The sequence below is a fragment of the Dendrobates tinctorius genome, unplaced genomic scaffold, assembly GCF_039654945.1.
Source record: "Dendrobates tinctorius isolate UK_male_01 unplaced genomic scaffold, ASM3965494v1 ptg000158l, whole genome shotgun sequence".
In the NCBI taxonomy this organism is placed as follows: domain Eukaryota; kingdom Metazoa; phylum Chordata; class Amphibia; order Anura; family Dendrobatidae; genus Dendrobates; species Dendrobates tinctorius.
In genome coordinates this window covers 41,826,235-41,851,906 of record NW_027361825.1, presented here as the reverse complement: position 1 = coordinate 41,851,906, position 25,672 = coordinate 41,826,235, and the positions used below count along the sequence as shown (strand labels likewise).

The following is a 25,672-nucleotide window of genomic DNA, read 5'->3' as shown; positions in this document are numbered from 1 at the left end:
GCACATTCACACTGCTATCCCCACAGACTATTATATTTATTGAGGGGTGATAACTTTCAGTTTTCTAAAAAATTTTTAGATTTGATGAGGTCATAACACATAATTATAACAAATAGTTTCTACCATACCTCTACGGTGGAGGTCCGTTTGGCACATTTTGCACCTTACATAGGATGAATCCGGCACAGTGTCGTGGCTTACGTTATAAATAAAGCTAATGTGAACAAAACCTAAGAAAGACTTGTAGCTAGCACCTATAGGGTTCCATAACAAGTTCCATTAGGGTTCCATAACGTAGATAGCAAATAGTAATGGACTTCAGTATAACTTCTACTACAACGTTCAATTTTGTACAATTTTTCTTAATATAATGTTGTGCACTCACCATTTGTGCACCATAGATTGGAGGTACAAGTGAATTTTGAGCCTAAAACAAAACAATGAATGTGTGAACATGTTATTTATTAGCTATATATGCATATCATAGATTTTCTATTGTCAGGTTAGTCATTTAAAATAATAAAAGCCCCAATAATAAAGGGTATTTATAAAAATTATCTGTCTAGGGTTGTATTTATGCTCACAAGGGACAGTATTAAAAAAAGTCATGTGGCAAGGCTTGTTAAAGGATTAAACATTGATACTTCCAATAAGTGGCCCTAGAGTTCTAGTCCTCCTCCTCTCTGAAGAGGCAACTTACGTACATGCTTAATTTCCCAGAGGAGCATTGCATTTAAGCCTCCTCACACTGGCATGCCAGACAAGGCAATGTCACTATCCACAAGGAGATACATTACCCCTTAGGACCCTTACTTTTGTTTGAGATATGATTTATATATCAATAATTTAAAATATAGTAATGGGTCAAATACAGTTTGCCATATCAATCATGGCAATGGATCTGAAAAAAAAAAAAAAAAAAAAGATAGTAACCCATATGTGATCGAGTTGCTATGCACCAGTAGTGGGCGGGAACATGACCTGAAGCACATGATTGCATACATGTGGTTACTTGCCAACTAAACGTGCACGGCCTCGCTCAATACATACGAATTGAGCAAAGCTGGACACGTCTTGTTGTAATGTGTCCACTAAGGAAATTGGCTCACAGAGAATTGTGAGGATTCACAAGTCTGCAGTCACATGGAATGACTGAAGATTTGTACCCCAAGCTTGGACAACCCCTTTAATTTATAATGGCCAAGTTTGATCCAAAATACAGATCAAATGCCACTGGGGTACCGCAACACAAGAGTTGTCTCCTCTATTTCAAGGGTCAAAAGATCGCAGCATTTGGCTACACACATGTCTGCACTGGTTGGATCTGCTTTGCTTTCCAGTTAGCTGTGTAGACTTCCTTGGTTTTGTTGTGGCAAGGGTTAAACACTCCTGCTTGTCTCCTAAAGCTTTCTGTCCTGAATTATCTCAGCTGTTCTGATTTTCTCCACTCCCCTCTGGTATAAGTATTCACTTCTTAGCGTGGGTAGTTGCCAGTGACAGCTTGATATATCTTAGAATTGGTTTGGAGCTGTGAGTGGTGGAAAGAGAATTGGTTTAGGAGTCATCTGTTTGGAAGTTTGTCTGGTGTCTTTCTTTTCCTTATCCCCCTTTTGGTTTGTCTCCCTTCCCTTCATATACCATTTCATAGTGTGGGTGTGTATTGAGGGTCAGATCTTTGCACTCGACTGTAGGAGGCGGGTCAGACTTAAAAGGGACGGTGCGCGCCACTGCAGGGCTTTTGGCGGGAAAACATTGTGCGCAGCAGGAGAAGGTTGATTCTCTCTCCACAGAGAAACGCCAGAGTAAAATACCGTACTGCAGATTACCAGCCAACACGCAGATTGACTGTGAGCAACTTGTGACTGCGTGCCCGCTCACCTCTGATACAGAGAAAATGTCCCGTGCTGTTCCACTGACTGTTGCTGGCACGCGACTTAGTTCTGACCGGGTGGACCACACAGAGCCAGGTAGAATAGTCCCGGCCCCAGTCATTCCACGGCGGCGCCACCGTCCACTACACAACATGTGCATCGGCCCATGACCGCGAGGCTACGCCTAGGAGAGCCAGGATATGTCACTGCCGTCAGGAGACAGTGCCTCACTTTCTTACAGGACCAGGCCAGAGACTTCACACGTCACTTGCGGCACCACCGTGGTATTCCAAGCCTTCACCATCCGGAAACATCAGACTGATAAGTTTACCCGTTATATGAATATTTATTCCCCTTCTGTTATAATACTGAGCCTTATCCTTTATACTTCTTACACTCGCCGTGCATGGAGTATCCCCTGTAATAAACCCTCCTGCTCGTCACTGCATCCCGCTTTCCTGCGATTCCTACACTGGCACGTGACATCAAAGTAGTGCATGATGCAACCATCAATTTGCGCTCAAAAACATTCATGTAAACTAACACATTGACTTGGACTGGTCTGTATACTGTCCATATGCTATCAGTTTTGCAATTGGACAGCACATTGACCCAGCTTATCTGAACGAGCCCTTAGGCAAGATAGATTACATCCATCCTGAAGCATGATGGGACTAAAATTCTTAACCCCTTAAGCCCCAAGGCTGGTTTGCAAGTTAATGACCGGGCCAATTTTTACAATTCTGACCACAGTCCCTTTATGAGGTAATAACTCTGGAAAGCTTCCATGGATCCTGGTGATTCTGACATTGTTTTTCTCGTGACATACTGTACTTCATGTTAGTGGTAAAATTTCTTTCAGATAACTTGCGTTTATTTGTGAAAAAACGGAAATTTGGTGAAAATTCCGCAATTTTCCAACTTTGCATTTTCATGCCCTTAAATGCACACAAAATACTTAATAAGTAACATTTCCCACATGTTTACTTTACATCAGCACAATTATGGAACCAAAACTTTTTTTTGTTAGGAAGTTATAAAGTTGACCAGCGATTTCTCATTTTTACACCATTTTTTTTTTTAGGGACCACATCACATTTGAAGTCACTTTGAGGGGTCTATATGATAGAAAATAACCAAAAGTGATACCATTCTAAAAACTGCACCCCTCAAGGTGCTCAAAACCACATTCAATAAGTTTATTAACCCTTCAGGTGCGTCATACGAATTTTTTGAATGTTTAAAAAAAAAAATGAACATTTAACTTTTTTTCCCCAAAAAAATTAATTCAGGTCCAATTTTTTTTTATTTTACCAAGGGTAACAGAAGAAATTGAACCATAAAAGTTATTGTCCAATTTGTCCTGAGTACACTGATACCTGATATGTGGGGGGGAACCACTGTTTCGGCACAGAAGGGAAGGAATGCCGTTTGACTTTTTCAACGCAAAATTGGCTGAAATTGAGATCGGACACCATGTTGCGTTTGGAGAGCCCCTGATGTGCCTAAACAGTGGAAACCCCCCACAATTGACCCCATTTTGGAAACTAGATCCCCCAAGGAACTTATCTAGATGTGTGGTGAGAACTTTGAACCCGCAAGTGCTTCACAGAAATTTATAATGTACAGCTGTACAGTTAAAAAATCATATATTTTCCACAAAAATGATCTTTTTACCCCAATATATAATATCCCAAGGGAAACAGGACCCCAAAAGTTATTGTGCACATTGTCCAGAGTAGGCTGATACCCCATATGTGGAGTTTTATCACTGTTTGGACGCATGGCAGAGCTCAGAAGGGAAGGAGCGCCGTTTGACGCAAAACTGGCTGGAATTGACATCGGGCGCCATTGTTGTGTTTGGAGAGCCCCTGATGTGCCTGAACAGGGGAAACCCCCCTCAAGTGACCCCATTTTGGAAACTAGACCCCCCCCCCAAGGAAAATATCTAGATGTGTGATGAGCACTTTGAACCCCCAAGTGCTTCACAGAGTTTATAACACCCGGGCGTGAAAATAAAAAAATTATATTTTTTCCACAAACATGAATTATTCCCCAATTTTTTTTATTTTCCCAAGGGTAACAGAAGAAATTGGACCCCAAAAGTTGTTGTCCAATTTGTCCTCAGTACGCTGATACCCCATATGTGGGAGAAAACTACTGTATGGGCTCACGTCAGGGCTCGGAAGGGAAGTAGTGACGTTTTGGAAAGCAGACTATGATGGAATGGTCTGCGGGTGTCATGTCACGTTTGGAATGCCCCTGATGTGCCTAAACAGTGGAAAACTCCCACAATTGACCCCATTTTGGAAACTAGACCCCCCCAATGAACTTATCTAGATGTGTGGTGAGCACTTTGAACCCCCAAGTGCTTCACAGAAGTTTATAACGTAGGGTCATAAAAATTAAAAAATCATATTTTTTTTCCACAAAAATGATCTTTTTGCCCCCAATTTTTTATTTTCCCCAAGGGTAACAGGAGAAATTGGACCCCAAAAGTTGGTGTACAATTTGTCATAAGTAGGCTGATACCCCATATGTGGGGGGTAAACCACTGTTTGGGCGCATGGCAGAGCTTGTAAGGGAAGGAGCACCGTTTGACTTTTTCAACGCAGAATTGGCTGGAATTGAGATCAGACACCATGTCACGTTTGGAGAGCCCCTGATGTGCCTAATCAGTGGAAACCCCCCAATTCTAACTCCAACCCTAACCCCAACACACCCCTATCCCTAGCCAGAAAATGGAAATTAATACATTTTTTTTAATTTTATTATTTTTCCCTAAACTAAGGGGGTGTTTCATTTACTATTTATAGCGGGTTTTTATGTTTGGCAGCTGTCACGAGCTAAAAGACTCTTTTTATTGCAAAAAACAGTTTTGCATCACCACATTTTGAGAGCTATAATTTTTCCATATTTTGACCCACAGAGTCATGTGAGGTCTTATTTGTTGCGGGACAAGTTGACGTTTTTATTGATACCATTTTCGGGCACATGACAGTTTTTGATCGCTTTTTATTCCGATTTTTGGGACGCAGAATGAACAAAAACCATCAATTCATGAATTTCTTTTGGGGGGGGCATTTACACCGTTCCGCGTGTGGTAAAATTGATAAAGCAATTTTATTCTTCGGGTCAGTGCGATTACAGAGATACCTCATTTATATCATATTTTTATGTTTTGGTGCTTTTATACAATAAAAACAATTTTATATAAAAAAATAATTATTTTTGCATCGCTTTATTCTGAGAGATATAACTTTTATTTTTTTGCTGATGATGCTGTATGGCAGCTTGTTTTTTGTGGGACAAGATGACGTTTTCAACGGTACCATGTTTATTTATATCTGTCTTTTTGATCGCTTGTTATTGCACTTTTTGTTCAGCGGAATGATAAAGCATTGCTTTTTGCCTTTTTTTTTTTTTTTTTTTTTTAAGGGGTTCTAGGGTGGGTCATTACGGATGCAGCGATACTAAATGTGTATTTTTGTTTTTTTATTTACAAAAAAAAATAATTTATCAGGAAATATTTTTTTTTTTTTTATTTATTTATTTAGGATTTTTAAAAAAATTATTTTTACATGTGATCAGCGATCTGACAGGCACTGCAGGAGGCTTCTTGGATCTGGGAGCCTGCAGGGGGGAGGCCCTCGGAACAACGCAAGCACATCGCGTTGTTCCGAGGGTCTCAGGGAAGCACGCAGGGAGCCCCCTCCCTGCGCGATTCCTCCCTATGCCCCCGGTACACTGCGATCATGCTTGATCACAGTGTGCCAGGGGCTAATGTGCCGCGAGTGGTCCGTGACCCCACCTGGCACATAGTGCCCTGGGTCAGCTGTGATAATCAGCTGACACCCAGCCGCGATCAGCGGCGCTCCCCCCATGAGCGCAGCTGATCGGCTATGACGTACTATCCCAACCTTGGGAATTAAGTCCCAGGGCACATGGATGGGATAGTACGTCATATAGCAGAAAGGGGTTAACAAGTAATATTAATAGCTCTTTCCTTTAAAAGAGCAACTTTAAGATGGCCTGTTATTGTAATGCTTAGTGAATATTCTGAAAATTCTTAAAAACTGCATTCAGCTATTTACTAGTTATATCCCATGTGACAAAATTGGGAGACAACCAAGTGAGTACTCACATAGCCTGGAGTGTACGGCGGCGGAGCCGGTGACATCTGAACCTAAAAAGAAACATGAACATAGCTCAGGCTCAGATTGTGTGGTATGATAGATAAAGAGCTTCTAGAAATGAGAAAACTCAGTAATTTTCTCAAAACACAAGTTCCCTATGTACGCATAAAAATAACACAATAAAAGACTTTCTCTTGAAAGTTATCCAAACATATGTATCTAATTATATCTAATATGTAGATACGGTAAATGTCCCTCAAAATAATAATGTGGCGCAGTATTGTGTATGGCTCCAATGTACCAGTATGCACTCTCAACCACCACAAGTGAGCATGACAGTGGTGAGATGACTGGTTGTATCGTGGGGGTTCTCCTCTCAGACTGGGATCAAGGCATCAGTGAGCTCCTTGATGGTCTACCTGTTGGTATCCTATGTACCGATACTCAATGTAACAAAGGTTCTCAATTGGAATCAGATCTGGAGAACATTTAGGCCAATCAATGACAACAACGCCTTTATCATTTGGGAACTGTCTGCACACTTTGAGGACGGCATTGTCCACACAAGGGGGATGTCATGATCCAGTTTGGATTGTGACAGATTTTGCACAAATAACCTTTTTTTTCCTTTAAGCTGTTGGATTAAAGTTAGTTTTGCCCCTGGTGGCCGTTAGTGTCATTACACTGTGGTTTCTATAGTTCTAGTTTTGCCCCCGGTGGCCGCTAGCGTTATTACAAGTAATTACCAAGCAGGTGATGAACCTGGCTCCTTCCTATAAAGGAGTAGCAGGTGGTCTCATTCACTGCTGGTGATATTGGTCATTTCCAACCAAGTTTGGTGAAGGAAGGAGCTATAGAAAGGAATTCCTTGCAGCTCAGTCAGAGCTCTGGTGTAGTAGCTTCAGGTGGAAGCTGAATTCGGGTGTTGTACTCTGTTGCTGGGAGCAATAGCAACAGAGCAAAGCTAAGTGGTGTTTTCCCTGTTTGTTATATTTTTCCTTGGGTGTGTGTATTAGTGCCGTGGTGGGATTAGTTTCTGCACCGTCCAATGCACTAGTAAGGGATAGGTGCAGGGCGAGCTAGGGATTGAGGTATCCATCTCGGTGACAGGTGAGGAACCTGTATAGGGATCGGTAGGAGTTTAGGGACACTGCCTCAGGGGAGTGCAGGAGGACTCCACGTCCCTGTTCCCTATTGCAGGGCCCACCACTGACACTGTTTCCCCGGTGTTCCCCTTTACGCTGTAAATTCGCCCTGCTGGAGGCGGTGTATCCAGGTACACATGTAATTATCGATATTCGCCCTGCTGGAGGCTGTGTATCCAGCTACACGTGACAGGGGAACTCAGGGCCCACTGCACCAGTGTAAGGTCTGACAGTGGCTGAGAAGATTTCATGCTAACGATTAAAGGGAACTTGTCACATCCCAAAATGCTATTTACCTGCCAATATAGGGTTATTCTGTAGATTAACAGCATTCCAAATACGTATACTGAAAGCCCAGCTACTGGGAGGAAATTAACTTTATTTCTCCCGGCAGCCTCTGGCTTTCAGTCATAGTGGTGCGGCCTCAGTCACTGCTCAGAACACAGTGAGTAGCGACTGTAACCACTACTCTAGCACTGACTGACTGCTGTTCAAGCTGCCTGAGCTATATAGGGAAACAATAATGGGGACCTGCCCAGATGTCCATTCTCCCTTTTTCTGACTCCTACTTCAACTACGTTTTAACATAATGTCACAACGTTTCTGAGTAAAACATAGGTGCCTGCATTGAAGGAGCCTGACTATGGTTTCCTCTGCCCGTGGTTCAGGCAGCATGAGTCTCCTGACAGGTTCCCTGAATTAGCTGTAATAATATGCAGATGATGAGTCTACATGGGAGACTATTCTTTCTTCTAGCTAACATTTGGTACTTACAGATGGAGAGAAGGTGACACAGCTAATATTGAGGTCTCCAGTTATTTGAAGGGACTGGATGGATTGATAAGAGAGACGATGCCGATATTCCAGTAGGTACTGTCCATTTACAGTGACCTAAATAGAGAAAGAAGATGATTCTTATTATTATTAATATTATTAAAAGTTCTGAGATAACATGCAACGTTACTTTTCTTTAGATTATACATTTCTTTAGACAAGGTGGCACTGTTCTGAGACTGTTGGGTTGATTCTCAATGCCTTAATTGCCTGCACCCATTGCAGGGTCTGTGGATTTAAGATTACTGCCCAATTTCTCCTCAGCTTTTAAAATAAGGAATGCTGCTGCGGTATCCCACAAAGTGGCCACCTCCATGGGATGCCGGATGTATAGTGTGTTCCATGCAAATAGTATGATTTCTGTGTAAACTGTATGTTGTAACACATTGTGAAACCTGGTGACTGGCAACACAAAAAAGATTAATGTTCCCCACATAGGCTTATTCATATGACCTAGCTCTGCTTGGTATGCAGTAACTTCTGGAAAGAGCTTTATCAAACTTCCCTGGGCAGTCAGCCAATGACTGCAGCTGAAGGAGTCACATGAGAGTTTGAGGAGCTAGCTCCTGTGAGGTAGTAAGAACTGAGTTGTGTGTCTCTCCCACTGTTATATCCCTTTTCTTTTTATATATTGTGGAATCTTGTGTGTGTTTAATTGGGGAGGGGAGGTGGCTTTTCATGACAGAAAGCTGGGCCAGCGTGAGGCACATTATTGACAACCAGGACACTCCTCTGCCTTACACAACATGAGGTTACCGCACTGCCACTCAAGATTGGATCCCCTGTGTCTGTAAAGCAGGGATGAACAACCTTTTCTGGTCCGTGGACCACATGGTCATATTGAATGACTTCTAAGGGTCGCAGTAAAATTTAAAGGAGTTGCCCACTTTCTCTTGTTAGAGCAAATTTCCTCACACACTGACTAGAATTTCTGACCATACAATGGCTACTGGTGGTGGAGCATGTGACCAGACCTGTCAATCATTCTCCTCCAACAGAAAAACAGCTTTCCCTTGTGAGTTGCTTTTCTATTGGAGGAGACTGATGGACAGGGCTAGTCACATGCTCTTCCACCAGCAGCCATTGTATGGACTGAAGTGCTGGTTAGGGTAGCTGTACTAATAAGAGAAAGTGGTCTTCCCCTTTAATGGGGTATGACCTTTTGAGAGGTTTCTGGCATATCAAAAGTATAGGCTGTAACTGTCTAAGAGATGCAGTTTCTTCAAATCTGAAACATTGGGGTGCCATTCTTGATGTATGGAGAACCCAGATATTTTCACACAGTACTCCATTCGTGTTTGCCCATCACTGCTGCTTAGCACTGCGCTTCTCTTCTTTCCTCCCACGTGGAAATACTGTATACGGAAGGCTGGGGACTGCATAAAGTGGCATGGCAGGCCACATATGGACCCCGGGTAGGTTATGCACCCATGCTCTAAAACAACCACTTGGAAGGCCTTTTACATATTCCACTGAATGTGACTATCACCTAAAAGTTGCAGCATGCTGTGTCCCTGGATGAAGGTTGCATGAGTCTATGGAAATATTAAAGGACACCACTATATAGACACAAGGCAATAACAATGCATTTTAGAAGAACTAAACACAAACTATAAATCAGAATATGATCTATTGCCACCCATTGGAAGCATCGATCCTAAAAGTCAATATTGACCTTTTAACAAGCCTTGCAATATGACTTGAGATAAAAGGCAAACTAAAATCTTAATTTGCAGACAGTGTTTCTGGGTGTTTGCCCCTCATCAGTAGAAAAACCAACATCTGAAGCTAGGTGTACACTTCCTGGCTTCAGAGGCACACTCCGCGTGACCAAAAGTGCAGAGGATGTACGTGAGCAGTCTTGTTTTGTCCTTTTTTCTACCTAAATGCATGCATTTTGGGTTAAAACTTGTTAAAAATGTTGCACAGCTTGTTGTCACGACCGACATGGGTCGGTCCAGCGGACAACACAACATATAACAACAATGGGATGAAATAGGGAGAGGAAGTTCCTAACAGTAGGAAGCAATGGATGGGACACCTCCTGACTCCAACCTGAGCCTATCCCTAAGCTCTCCTAATGCCCTATGTAGGTCCTCCCCCCCCCTTGCCAAGCAGTACACTTGTTAGGGGTTGTGACGTCTCGTGGCGAGACGTGACGTAACTCTTGGAGTGGACCCTCTGGGTCGTGGCACCCACTCACCTAGGGCGAGCTGGCCTAGTGAGGACCACCCCCTTTACAGGGAGTGTCAGGGGCAAGCCCAAGGGAGTGAGCCACCAAAACTGCTGAGACCAGATGGCCGGCTCACAAAAGACACGGCTGAGACGGCTGTGTGCAGAGGGCACGCCAGGTACATGACAAGGTTGTGTACAGGCCACGCCAGGTGCATGACAGGGTTCTAGGATGTGCAAAGCGTGGTCACAGGGTTCCATAAGGTGCAAAACGTAATCACGAAGACACAGAGGTGATAACGTGCCAATGGGCACGCTAAGGTCTGAGGTTCCAGGCATGGTACGTGTTTAGGGAAACACCAGGATCAAGATACTAGGCATGGTGCGTGTTTAGGGAAACACCAGGATCAAGATACTAGGCATGGTGCTTGTTTAGGGGACATGCCAGGGTTCAAGGTATTAGGCATGGTGCGTGTATAGGGGACACCCAAGGTTCAAGGTACTAGACATAGTCCTGCGCGTGCAAAGGGGCACGCCAGGGGCAGGGTACTAGGCATAGTCCTGCGCGTGCAGAGGGGCACGCCAGGGGCAGGGTGCAAGACAGCGGAAAGTAGGCAGTAGAACAGAGCCGGGTACAAGAGAAAGAAGCGGAGCGTATGCTAGAGCCCAGAGCCGGATAGAAACTAAGGACATAGTACTCAGCACAAGACAGAGACCAGGTTCAGGGCAGAGCAAATATAGCAAAAGACATGTGCTAAAGAAGCACAAAAACACACATTGTGAGAAACAACGTGCGTGCAAGGGACCACGGAAAACACGACTGGGGCACCAGCAAGCGGTACCGGCTGAGGCACAGACAGGCGGGCATGACTGAGGCGGCACGGCTGAGGCACAGACAGGCGGACACCGCTAGAGCACTGGCCGGCGAGCACGGCTGAGGCACAGACAGGCGGGCACAACTAAAGCGGCACGGCTGAGGCACAGACAGGCGGGCACGACCAGGCGTGTGCAAGAGGCACACAGCCACAAGGCAGGGCTAGGCAAAAGGTACAGAACTAAGATGCCTGCAAGATGGCATGGTGAAGAAAGCAAGCTAGGAGCACAGACAAGCTACAAAGCCAGAAAAAGCGGAACGTAGGCTGAAGCACAGAGCCGAGTACAAGAGAAAGAAGCGGAACGTATGCTAGAACCCAGAGCCGGGTTCATACAAAGCACATTGAAAGTACTACAAGGCTAAGAATAGCAAAGATGAAACATGGCACAAAAGACAACACAAGACATGGCACAGGACACTAGACAGAATACAAGCACAGAGCGTGTGCAGAGAAGCACAACAGGGCAGGGTACAGGTGCACTGAATACAGGGAGCGACTGAGCAGGGACCATGAAGCAAACATGATAATCAGGCTCCGACCATAGGAATTGGTGGTCTAATATAGGGCAGGAGCACCTGGACTTCCGGGTCAGGACCATGGGAAGGACTTCCGGTTCAAGTCCTCCAGGATCATAGAGAGGATAGCTGGATTGGGATCTCCTGGACCATAGAGAGGATCACATGGTCGGGTCCTCCAGGACCACAGAGGATCACTGGATTCGGTCCTCCAGACCATAGAGAGGATTGCTGGATTAAAAGGTCCTCCAGGACCATTGAGAGAAACACATGGTCGGGTCCTCCAGAACCATAGAGAGGATCACATGGTCCAGTCCTCCAGGACCATAGAGAGGATTGCTGGATTCGGTACTCCAGGACCATAGAGAGGAATCGTTGGAGGCAGCATGGAGATGAGTGCGCACTTGGGTGTCGAGCACAGGCGTCCGGCCGGAGGATCCAGCCCAGGAGATGCGCGTGCGCACCAGCGAGCAACCGCAAAGTAAGGCACACATGCGCACAGCAACGGCATGCAGCCAGGGTCAGGTACGCGTGCACACTAGCGATGACGCACAGCCAAGAGATGAAGCACATGTGCGCACAAGCCATAGCGTATAGCCATGTGGTAAAGCACGAGTGTGCGCCAGCAACGGCAGGCAGCCATGGGATGAGGTGCGCGTGCACACTGCTCCAGGAGTCATGCAGCATAACAGACATGACAGGCATGACTGTGTGGTGCGCATGCACACTGCTCCAGGGGTCATGCCGCATAACAGACAGGACAGGCATAACTCTTAGGTGTGCGTGCACACACGAGAGGGACCCTCGAGGCACCTGCAGGGACTCGGCACTGGGAACAATGCGGCATGACAAGCATGACAGTGGGGATCATGCAGCGCAAGCAGCATGACGGGCATGACAACATTAGCCAGGGAATAGTGAGGTGACAAGTAGGGACTAGGCAAACTGTACTTAGCTACTGCCTCTGCTGCAAAGCTCCAAACAGCTGAGGATACAGCACCAGGAACCCAAACTCACGGAAAAAGCAGATTCACCACTGACAGAGCTCCTTTCTCCAGGCCGGTCATCATAGATTACTCTATTACCAACGGTCAGCTGATGCGTCGGTTGACTATTTAAAGGATGGTGGGAGTTGTCAACACCCACCTCAACTGACTAGCAACAAAGCAGCTGCCAGCAAGGAAACTGACATCAACCCTTGCCCAAAAAGGAAAAGCTACATTTAAATTATAGCGGAACCAGACCTGCCACGAATCAAAAAATGATTTGTGACACTTGTCTTCTATAGCCAATATACAGCACTGATTATTGCTGGCTGCAGAACGAGGTATCCGAGAACCCATCAGTGAGCTCATTCTGATAAGGGAGTTTGTAACACTTAAATCTTTCTTTTTCTGAACTCTTTAGAGCTGATTTATGGCCACAGACTACATAAAAGCTGAACATGCAGAGAAAAAAAAAAAAAAAAAAAAGCGTATAATGGTCAAAAGGTTCAATATTTTTAATGAAACCAAATTGAAGGAAAATTTTAAAAAATTTAAAATGTCCAAAGGTGCACAAACTCATTTTATAATAGGGCCAATGATGGCAATGTGCTGTTATCAATTATTAACCCTTGTTTGCTATTATGACATTTGAATGATTACACAGAGCAACCATCAGGAATGAAAGATTATCCGAATGTTCAGCTTCCTTGTCATTGGTTGTGGCGGTGGCTTAAGGGACCTTTACACATTCTGTTGTATCTTTTGATAGCTTTATGATATTTGACGCTGCTGGAAATATAATGGCGCCTCCTTTTAAATGGGTAATTACACCAGTCTAATAAAATTAGATATTAACTTGTGCAAAGTCTCATGAGTTATCTCCCACGATTATATACACCAAGCTGGTTTATTAGTCAACCCTTTAAGAACCCAGCCATCTTTTTATTTTACACTGTTATTTAAAAAAAAAAAACGCTACTGCATCATTGATTTGTCTTTTTTTAGAGAGCTCATTGTATAGTGAAAATGACCTGGTAAAATGATTAAGGTCAGTACTATTACGGCAATTCCAAAACTTTAGTAATTCTAAAAAATTCTGAACTTTGTAATAAAAAACACTGGATCCCATCGGCATTTTGTGAAACCTGTGACTTTTCTACTTTTCTGTCTATGCAGCTGTAGGAATATTATCCATACAAATTGGGCAAACCCCCCTAAAAAAAAAAGAGCCTCACTAACAAGCCCTAAAACTTAACTTTTAATATTAATTAAAATAGCGGCGTAAATAAATATTTACACATTCTGTCTATATGATTCTAATTATGTTGTAGGCATTCGTCTAGAATATCATAGGCTTGTTTTTTTATGTGCCGAGCTTCAGCTTTTATTGGCACCATTTTGGGGAGCATACAATATAGATTGATTAAAATGTATTTTGTAGGGGGAGCGGTAAGCAAAAAAAATAGAATTTTGTTGCTTTTTTTACAGTTTACCTTATGTATTAATTTTAGATTTTAATAAATCGTACTTTTACGGATTTCAAATATGCTAATTTTTAAACATGATAATATTTTTGGTTCGAGAAAAGGGTGGTCACTGGTCATGTAAACTTTTATATATTTTTCTGAGTCTAGCACAGGAGAGGGGTCTACGCTACTGCTATGTTTTCCAGTAGAGAGTTCTTTTTTCACCAATACATTGTTCCACTCCTTTTTCGCAAGTGTGCACCCAGAAGACACTTGACGTACCCACCTGAAACGCGTGTCCCATCACCAGGATCGCTATGTCAAAATAGCCATTGCGGTGGAAAGGCATATGGGACTTTCTCTCTTCGGAGCCCCAGCTCTTGCTCTGCATTGTGTTGCATACGATGACGTTTCCCTCATCAAATCGGGGGTTAAAGTGAAATGCAATGTCATTGTTGTAGTTAATGAAGTTGATCGCAAACCTAGAAATGCACATTGAGAGAGATGTGAGCCACACGTGATAGGACTGGAGGAACTCAAGGCTTTACAGATCAGACGAGATATTGCACACATAAACAGCGCAGGTTCACCTTTCGCATATATGTGTTATTGGAAACATCCCCTATTGCCACCATAAATCAATCAGCACTGCAGATTTGAAATGAAGCATGGCAAAGTATGCTGTATATGTCACCATTTGTAAAGAGAAGTGTGGAATTGGTGCTACAGGGGTAGTTGCCCTGGGCGCCAAATTTTTAGGGGTGCAAAAGGTCCTATTTTTTTTATTTATCACCTCCAAGTAGTGCAGTCACTTGCGTCAAAGATTCTGGGTACAGCACATGCAGGCTTGGACTGGCCCACAGGAGGACATGAGAATCCTCCGGTGGGCTGCTGTGCAAGAGTGGGCCACCACCCTCTTATATGAGCAGTACTTTGGGTACAGCACATGCAGACTTGGACTGGCCCACAGGAGGACAGGAGAAACCTCCGATGGGTTGCTGTGCAAGAGTGGGCCACCACCCTCATATATGAGCAGTACTTGTCACACAATACTTGAATAACTACGGTATGTACAGACAGAGGCAGCATCTTATTTAATTATTAATCTACCCCGTTCATTGTTATATAAATTTGTGATTGCGAATAATGTGACATTTGCATGTAATTGAAAAGTTGGGCCTTGGAGCTGGTTACTGGTGGGCCCTTGTCACCCTAGTCCGTCACTGGACACATGCCCGAAATTTTTGGTTGGGTGCACATGATAACAGTAAAGTTAAACTCAGCTATGTACGCTTTTATGGCCATATGCTCCTTTCACCACCATTCTCCAAATTGTTGGCTACTGTAAACCCACAGCCTATAAGTTGTAAGTATTGTAATGTAGACGACACAATTATGTCACTGCATCGCCCGCTTTGTGTGCAGAGGAGAAAAGGACTCATTAGGATAGAATAAATTTTTTTTTTTGCAGGGTACTGCACAAAGTTTGCATTATTAGGAGGAGCATCTTTACTTTACATGGAGGCACTTTGAAGGTTTGTATGTTTTAATCTGCACTGAGGGGGTGTATATTTTATGGGTAAATTCAGTGGGCATTATTACCGAGTTAGGGCTAACTCAACTTTCCCTGCCCAGTGCGCTGGCTACCAACGCTACACCACTGTAAGACCATATCCTAAGCGTGTCTTCTTTTAGGATGTTGGTTGGGAAAGGTCTATAGTTCATAAGTGACCTCTTTCCTTTATGGTTCCCCATATAACTCACCGTTTTGCATGGCTGTGGGCTTGTCCTTGGATTGTCACTCTCTTCCCTTCCGTAATCCCTCCGAGGATTGCACTCTGGAAGGGGACACTCTGCAAATATACCCCATAATTAAACCATTGATTTTATGGTTCACAATTTGTCAAACTTAGAATTCTATGTAACCGTTACATCTCTCAGCAATGATGACACCTGTCCACTATTAATAAAAAAAAAAAAAAACTTTCTAAAAAAGTGCCCTTGATGGGGCTAGAAATAAAAGAAATACGTTCATGGTTTTCCCTACCATGAGGAGCAACAAGTAATCGTTGCAGCCAATCTAAGCCAGAAGATAGAGCCAGGAGACCATTTCTTACAACTCAAACATAACGTGACCGCTGAAATTAATGTGCAACACTCACTGAAAAAGGAAACCAGGAGGCCAGCAGGGGACATCGGCAGCAGTACAGAAGTACAGCACTTGGTACAGGAGGTGCATAGTTTTTTTTATTATTTAATTTAATAATTTGCCAGGCCCCTATTTTTGAAAAGTTTGTCACTTCCCCATCTTTCCTTGCGTTAAAATGAGAAGTGAACTTTGCGGACCAGTTATGTCTACAAATTGAGAACATGATTGGCTCACATCCAGATAGCATATGATAATTAAGAGTCATTGTGCTTGAAATGCGTAGGCCTAGTGTGTTTGTTTTTATTCTTTCCGTTTTGATGAAGAGCCTTAGTGTTCGAAACTCGTAGGACTGGTGTGTTTAATCTTTATTTTTTCCCTTTTGATATTTAAATACTTACTAATAATTATATTTTTATAGTCCTTTCCATTGTGGTTGTGGGATGTCTTCCTGCTTCTACTGGACCTGAGGCTAACATTGGTCCATGTGTGGTACATTGTGCATATGGCTCAAAGTAACTTAGCCTGAACTTAGCATAAAGAAAACAAAAATAAAAAAAATATTTATTCTAATTGTTACAGGGCATCTATCAGTAGGATTCATCCTCCTAAGCCGTCTATCTGGGCATGTAAGTTATAAATAAGATGATACCTTCATATCTGTGAACTGATATCATTTCAGAGAAATCTACATTTTTTTATTATGTAAATGAGCTGTTAAGATCTTTGGGTCGGACATAGATCTCCCTGAGAATCTGCCTCCGGAGATTATTGTAAAGGGAAGGAGGAGTTGTTACCAGTGTGAGAGACATGTAATGACTGACTGTCTGCTCTCCTGATATTCTTAATAAAATAGGAGTTGTGAGATATGTATAAGACATCGGATTGCAGCTGTCAAAGTATTTTATTCTACTTTCTATGACCTGCATGCCCATATAGACGAATTAGGAGGAATAATCTTACTGACAGATTCCCTTTAAATAAAAAAAAAAAAATCCATCATTGGTAATAACCTATTTGTAAAAAATTAGAACCATATACATATTATGTTACTTAGCCATCATGATAAAAGCCAATAAAATAAAAATGTCAAATTGGTCAACTATCATCTTGAAAAAATTCGAACAGAAATCAATTTTAAAAAAAGTCACATGTAATGATGAAAACATCCACAAATCGACCCTCAAAAACAAGCTCTCACTTAGCTCCGTTTACAGAAAAGTAAAAAAAAAAAATGTTAGGTCTCATAATATGGCAACACAAATCAATGGATTATTAAAAGTAGAAAAATTCTCTAAAGTTTAAGTAAAATGTATAAAATTGTCGTTGTTATACTGACCGGCAGAAAACAGTTAATTTTACCATTCAGTGAACATAGCAAAAATAAAACCCAAAAAAGTACTAGTAAAATTGCTGTTTTATATTTTTTTCATTCTAGCAAGCAAATGCAGTAATTATTTTTCCTCTTTCCAATATATCATTCATAAGGGGTCGTCCACCTTTGGGGACAGTCTTTTTTTTTTACAAATTACATGTACATTTTTTGTGGGATGGGACAGTCGACCAGCTCGGGGACTTCATGAGGTCGTTAAACGTAAATACTAGTAACATCCGTTTAACATACTCGTTTGATGACACACGCTTGGACTTCCTGGACATCCGTCTGGAGGTCGATGCTGACCGGCGTATCCAGGCGGATGTATTCAGGAAGCCCACGTCCGTCAACTCTTTATTACACGCCACGTCTGCCCATGACTCTGCCACTGTGAGGGCCATCCCGGTCGGACAGTTTCTCCGTATGCGACGCATCTGTTCCACCGATGACCGATTTGAGAGACAGGCCCGGGATTTGACAGACCGTTTCCTAACTAAAGGCTATAGTCGCAGGTGTATTAAAGCCGGTTATAACAGGGCGAGACGTACTCCACGTGGCAGTCTTTTACACTCAGCCCAGAAGAGTGGAGGTTCAGTCGGCGATTGACCTGTCAGGTTCATCTCGACATACAATCATGAGTGGCACAATATGCGCACCATTTTGTGTAAGCACTGGTCTATACTTGCGACAGACCCCTCCCTGGGGGTCGCCCTGGGGAGTTTTCCATCTATGACACCCCGCCGATCAAAAAATCTAAACGACCTCTTGGTACGGAGCCACAATGTTCCTACTTCCAGGAACTTTTTTGGTTCCAGCGGTCTGGTCAGTGGGTCATTTTCGTGCAGGCACTGTGTCGCTTGCGCTAATGTCCTGCGCTGCTCCACCTTCAGTTCCTCAGATGGCACGAGACAGTTTAAAATCAAAAAAACGGATCTTGTGTGGTACATCAAACGTGATTTTTTACGCCACGTGTCCGTGTCCCAAGATCTATGTAGGTCTGACCACCAGAGAACTGAGAGTGCGGGTTCGAGAGCATGTGCGGGACATTGGCGCGGCGAGGACAGTGTTCTATTTGGCTGATTTAAAAACAATCCCCTGATACTTCCGGCTACAGCACCACTGTGATGCTGGTTTGTTGAAAGTGAGGGGAATTGCTGTATTACACATGGGCATCAGAGGTGGTGATAACAAAAAAAAAATTCTCGCACAAATGGAAGCGAGATGGATTGTTGAGTTAGATACTATGATCCCGAGGGGACTCAACGAACACTTAAGCTTTGCCCCTTTTTAATAATCAATGTTTTGTTACATACATCCATCACGTCTTTGTATTTTTTGTGACTCTCCACCTCTCTTGCATACCTTTTAAAGAAGAAAAAATCCTTTTGGAATCTCCTTTTTGTCCTTCACAAATCCCTGTATCTTCCCATTGGCTCCATGGCAGCCCTTTTGTTTTTATTGTTTTTATTTCCATTGCGTCACTGTTTTTAATTTTCTCTTTTATGTATATCTCTTTAGTGTACAGTACTTCTCCTGCTCTGGATTTTGATGTGATCTTATTATATGATTGGACTGCTATCAAGCACCTGCAGCACCTAATGGATATTCATATTCTTCTCATTATTATTGGATGCCTTATGCAAGCACTATGCTATTCACACTCGGCGTTTTTTTTAAATGGATATATATATATATATATTCTATCTATCTTATGGCATTATATATGTTACGCATTCTTTTCCTAAGCATTTTGTATTGCTGCATTTATCCCCCTACACTGAATTTCCCTCCCTTCCATTATCCCAATTCCGTGGTGTATGGCCGCGTGCATCGCTCCCTGCGTCTCCACTCTGCATCTACATGTACTGCGCGCGTGCCCGGGTATTCCCTGGCGCGTGCGCACTAGCGCATGATGCCTGTAGTGCTCTGTAGGACCTGCGGAGGCTGGGGCGCATGCGCCAAGAGCGCCTTCATCACTGGTTAATCCGGGTCATATGGCCAAGTTCAGGGATTACTTTAAGGTCCTGTTTGGACCTTCTACCATATTCCTTTTGAGAATGCGGCTTGAGACGCCGCAAAACGCGCGTCGGGGGTGGCATAGCCAGGTTCCCCCTTTCCTCCTTGTCCCGATAAGCTCCCCTGTGGTCTCTATTTTCCATGCTACCTTGATGCAATTTGCAGCAGGTCATTACATAATGCTGATGCCCTCCTTCACTGCATTTTTATTATGGTTAATCTGGGATTTCTTGTCTGGGCGCCTTTATTACTTTGCTGTTTGTGGGTCATGGGCCCTCATGGGGATGTGTTCTGGGGCTAAGTTTTCCATCTCTATGGAGGAACAGGGTACTTTGGGTGTATACTGTCAGGTCTTGTCAGATGAGCACACTGTTATATATGTATTAATTGTAGTACTTTATTCTAATAAAATTTGTTCATTTTATATGCTATTTATCGCATGCTTCAATTTTTCTCCTGTCTTCTAGTGAATTTTGAGCTTGTGCAAATTGGCGCTAGTGTTTGGGTTGCTCTTCCCCATCTCCATTACGCCACATCATGTTTAAGGGATTTTTGTTGTTAAAAATTGCATGTGCATGTATCTGGGGCTAAAAAAAATATTTTTGTAATTAGGATTCATCAAAAATGTTGCAGCGTTTGGCTTTCACAGGATTTGTTTCACTGCGCATTAAACTTTGATGTGGTCTTAAATCATATGAGAGTTCAGAAAAAGACAGATAAAAGAGTTAGGAATAGTGATGAGCGAGTATACTCGTTGCTCGGGTTTCCCCGAACATGCTCGAGTGGTCTCCGAGTATTTTGGCGTGCTCGGAGATTTCGTTTTCATTGTCTCAGCTGCATGATTTGTGGCTGCTAGACAGCCTGAATCCCTGTGTGTCAGGGAATCCCCAAATGTATTCCGGCTGTCTAGCAGCCACAAATCATGCAGCTGAGACAACGAAAACTAAATCTCCAAGCACGCCAAAATACTCGGAGATCACCCTAGCATGCTCAGGGAGACCCGAGCAACAATGCTACTCGCCCATCACTAGATAGGAAAGCGCTCATCATTAGGGATGAGTGGACCAATGGAAGATCACATTCGTCGGGTTCGAGCAAACATTATTCCAAAGTTCATTTTTGGTGCCAGGACAGTGTCAGAACTTTAACCAGAATTCAAACCCCTTAGAGGTCAATGGGGAAGTAAGTCCCAATATAACTCTCTCTCTCATCTCTACCCAACATTAAATCTGAATGCGCTCACTGATGGATTCTCCGATTTAGCAGTCAGCAATACACAGGGTAAGGCCACGCTCACACGTTCTGCATTTTTCACCCACTCCACCGGCTCCTTATAAATCCTGATGTAAAATACTGACCAAATACTAAAGTGGCGCATATGTTTATATAAGGCTATGGTCACACTATCAGTATTTGTATTATTTATAAGCCAAAACCAGGAGTGGAACAACAGAGGAAAAGTATAATAGAAACCAGTCACCACTTCTGGATTTATCACCCACTGCTGGTTTTAGCTTACAAATACTGATGTAAAATACTGACCAAATGCTGAACGTGTGACCGTGTCCCAATTCAGAGGCTATTGTCAGCGATTGTCTAAACGCTGTGTCTAACATCATGTCCTCACTATATCTGAAACTGAACCTGTCAAAGACTGAACTCCTTGTGTTTCCTCCCTCTACAAATGTACCTATACCCGACACTGCCATTTCTGTGTGTGGCTCCACTATTACTCCCCAGCAACATGCCCGCTGTCTTGGGGTCATACTTGATTCCGAGCTTTCCTTTGCCCCCCACATTCGATCACTGGCGGGGTCTTGTCATCTGCACCTCAAAAACATTTCTAGAATTCGACCTTTTCTTACTTTTGACTCTTCAAAAACTCTTACCGTTTCTCTTATTCATTCTCATCTCGACTATTGTAACTCTCATCTAATCGGTCTCCCTCTTACCAAACTCTCCCCTCTCCAATCTGTCTTGAATGCTGCTGCCAGGATCATATTCCTCACCAATCGTTACACCGATACCTCTACCTTGTGCCACTCATTACACTGGCTACCCATCCACTCCAGAATTCAGTATAAACTTATTACCCTCACCCACAAAGCCCTCCATTGCTCAGCACCACCCTACATCTCCTCCCTTGCTTCAGTATACCACCCTACCTGTGCCCTCCGTTCTGCTGATGACCTGAGGTTAGCATCCTCAATAATCAGAACCTCCCACTCCCGTCTCCAAGACTTTACACGTGCTGCGCCAATTCTTTGGAATGCACTTCCCAGGTCAATACGATTAGTCCCCAATCCCCACAATTTTAAGCGTGCTCTGAAAACACATTTATTCAGACTGGCCTACCGCCTCAACACGTTAAACTAGCTATCCCTGTGTGGCACAGCCAAAAGTTTTACCATTACCAGTGATAAGAACTGAATGAGTTAAATGAATTCTGCTGAACTTTATCTTTTCTTCGAGGAGATGTCTCAGACATCTCCCTTGTGAACCAAGGTCAAATATTTCCTGCTTACATGGCAAAGCTGTTGTAGAAGTAACTATTTTTCTTTTCTTTATTGCGCATGTCTGTAAATGTCTAAATTCTTTGCTATAAAAGATGGAAGCCTAACTGATAAGCCAGAGGCGCGCAGCAGGCATCCCGAGTTGTATTATACAGCTTGTGTCTGTGTTATTCTTCTCGACGGAGCAATCAATTAGAGACATATGGTGCCTTACACCCAAGAACATCGGTCCTTCAGATGAAAGATATCTGAGGGATCCCGACAGTTTCCTGGTGCCCGAAACAGGGACCTGATATAGGCACCTCTCCAAGACTACCCGATCTACAGACCACTCCAGTCACTGATGAAATTGTGAACAGCAGACCTAAACACCTGGCCAGGTAAGAGATCAATTTTTCTCTTCTCTTCTCTTCATAATGTATCATTATAACTAAGGTCCGTATAAAGGGGAATCTAGTAGAGGAGGGGGCCGTAAGATCAGGTCCATATAAGAACTCTGAGGAAATCGGGTGTGACACGCATATGTAATTTCTGCTCGAATGAGAGGTTACTGTAGGTTCTGTCTGTGCACATTTATTTTTAGAAAAAGAGCTGATGCAAATCGAAATGGGAGAGGTCTGACATTACGGAATATAAGGCTGGGTGAACAGTTCATGCTGCAAAGCCCCGACTGACAAGTTCTCCACAATAGAAGATTCCGTGTTAGGAATCAGGGAGGTTGTTGAATGGCTACTTTGATTTGAAAGGTTGTGGAAAGTAGAAAAATAAGCTGCACAGTAGGTATTCGTTCAAAGAGTGGTGATATTGCCTAACTGGGTTATGTGACAGCGTCCTTTCGGGGAGGTCACCGCCTAAGCTTAAATCAACACCCTTTACGAATAAACCTTGTGACAGATAAGAGTGTGATCGAATGAGCACAGGACCGCGAAATGAGCCTGTGACAAGATATGACTGAAGAACCCCGATAGATGGATACTTTGTTTACAATCCTGTGTGTTGTGGGAGTGCTTCTGTTCGGATGTTACATAGCATATAAGTACACGAAACACGTAGTACAACGAGGAACAGACACCCCATTTAGCCTGTTAGCACCTTAGGAAGAAGGTAACGAGCTATAGTAGAGCCTAGTCTTGAGCTTACCCAATACACCACCTAAGGAAGGGAGGATTAACAGGAAGGAACAAGAGAAACAGGATAAAGAAATGGGGAACAGTCAGGGAAAGACAACTGAGGAGGGAAATTGGTTATGTGATATAATTGAAGATAGATATGGAAAAAGTGCAGCAAGAGACCTAGAAAAGGTATTAAAAAAATTCAAGGTAGAAGGGAAAGAGGCTTTGAATGAGGATAAATGGAAAGAAATAAAAGACACAAAGTCAGGAAAAATTGCAGATGCGGGATGGGGAGAACAGGTTGAAGCATGTTTAAAATGTTCACAAGTTGCTCAGAGGGAAAAGTGGGCATATAACGAGAAGACAGGGAAATAGATACGTCCAAAGAAGGTCAGAATGACGGATGACCCAGTGGAGAAAATGCATGAGCCTCCACCCCATCCAACCCCTTTGTCAGTACCACCACCAGTACCTATGGCTCCTGCCACAACTCCCAGTTCACCTCCACCACCGGCTAAGCTGTACCCAGAGACGCAAATAGCTGTTAAGCCACCTAGTGGCAGTGATGAACCTGGATGGGTCTGCAGTAATTGTGGTCAACAAAACCCCAATTGGAGGGAGAATTGTCTTGCCTGTGGTGCACCCCGATACCATGCGCCCAACCTATTAGCCCCTGTCAGATCACAAAGCAGACCCTTCAGGGAGATTACAGGACAGGGGGATTACGTCACTAGACATATAATTACTAATCATTACCAGCCTTGGACTGCAACTGAATGTATGGCTTTGTTGTCTAACGCCCCTGACCCGATTATCAATTCAGCCCGATTTGCTGCTTACTTAAGACAGGTGTTGATGGTACACAGAGGTACCTGGAATGACCGGGAAGATATGCTGAGATTAAAACTACCTCTGCCACTCCAACACGAGCTCTGGCAGGCTTTGACAATTAGAAAGCCAGCGGAGGATGCAGCAGACAACCCTCGCACACAGGCATCAGCAGGAATATTCCTAGAAGTCCTTGACACGTTCATGGGAGACAAACAGAGACAGCGAGGTTCACAGACAGCTGTTTCACAACAACCTGGACAAACAGTAGCTGATTTTTACCAGACAGATGGGATTTAGCGATGAGGGACTAGACCTTACCAACCCGGGGGTACAGAGACTGCTTGCTAAGTCCTTCATAGATGGGTTAACACCAGAAATGAAATTGAAGTTGAAAAATTGTACTCCCGATTGGAGGTCAGCAGACAATGCCCATGGTCTAAAGCAGAGAGCCATGGGAATTGAGATGGACTTAAGGGAAAACAAAAGAGAAAAAGGGAAAGTGTTTCTTACACTAGATTTGGAAGACCCGGTAGGGAGACCAAGGAGAAAGACTTTTACTTGCCATTACTGTAAGAAACCTGGTCACTTTCAAAGAGATTGCCGAAAGAGAAAAGCAGATAGGGAACATCAATCTAGAAAGGAGGACACAACCGACTGACTAAATGCCACTAGAATGACACTCGATTCTAGGGAGCCAGTAATTAAAATTCAGGTGAATGGTAAAAAGGTACCCTTTCTATTAGATACTGGAGCAACCTCTTCGGTGGTTAATGACAAAGTAATAACTCCAGACCTCCTTTCAGAGTATTCGACTTTTGTCTCAGGATTCAGTGGACAATCTAGCCTAATTCCTTTTAGCAAACCTTTACCCGTTAAGATAGGACCTAAAATGTTCCTGAATAAATTTTTGTTTGTCAAAAGAGCACCAATTTGCCTATTGGGAGTAGATGTACTAAAGAAACTGCAGGCAGATATCAAATTTGCTGAAGATGGTACAGTACATCTTACTATCCCAGATGAGGATGAGGATGCTCTTGAGGCTTGCATGATAATTCAAGCTCTCGAGTCACAAAATCCTGATGACACCACATCACAACCATGGGACCCAGCCCTAGACAAATTACCTGATACCTTATGGGCAAAAGGGAATGCGGATATTGGCTTACTTCCCGTATCCCCAGTTGTGGTGGAGGTGCCCGCAGACACAAGGTTGCCACAGCTGCGGCAGTACCCTATCAGTGCCCAACAAGAGGCTGCTATTGAGGCACAAGTCACTGATCTTGTAAACAATGGAGCATTGGTGTCAAATCACAAGCTAATACGCCATTGTTTCCTGTCAAAAAGAAAGGAGGACCAGGTGATGCCCCGAAATATCGCATGGTACATGATCTGAGAGAGATAAATAAGGTCCTTGTTCCTTTGACACCAGTAGTACCTAACCCACACACGCTATTGGCAAAAATCCCTAGTCAATCGAAATGTTTTTCAGTGATTGATTTGTCAAACGCATTTTTCTCAGTGCCCCTCCACAAAAGCTGTTGGCATCTGTTCGCTTTTACATTTAAGGGCAAACAATATGCCTGGACCAGACTGCCACAGGGCATGCAGCATTCACCCACACTGTACACGCAAGCATTGCAGTCTGTGTTGGCCGGCTGGCCACATCCACCTGATGTAGT

General features: G+C 43.5%; 1 protein-coding gene across 5 annotated transcripts in view; it reads right to left on the bottom strand.

Annotated features, from left to right (window-relative positions):
* Positions 1 to 25,672, bottom strand: part of LOC141052138 (galectin-4-like) — a 51,059-nt gene that overhangs the window by 11,797 nt on the left and 13,590 nt on the right. For all 5 annotated transcript variants that reach the window (XM_073549370.1, XM_073549369.1, XM_073549371.1 and 2 more), the window contains 5 exons: positions 15,765 to 15,853; positions 14,287 to 14,482; positions 7,927 to 8,043; positions 6,016 to 6,057; positions 386 to 427 (listed from right to left, as the gene is read on the bottom strand). In XM_073549370.1, coding sequence (XP_073405471.1) covers positions 386 to 427; positions 6,016 to 6,057; positions 7,927 to 8,043; positions 14,287 to 14,482; positions 15,765 to 15,853 — 486 coding nt within the window. The remainder of the gene's footprint in view (positions 1 to 385; positions 428 to 6,015; positions 6,058 to 7,926; positions 8,044 to 14,286; positions 14,483 to 15,764; positions 15,854 to 25,672) is intronic.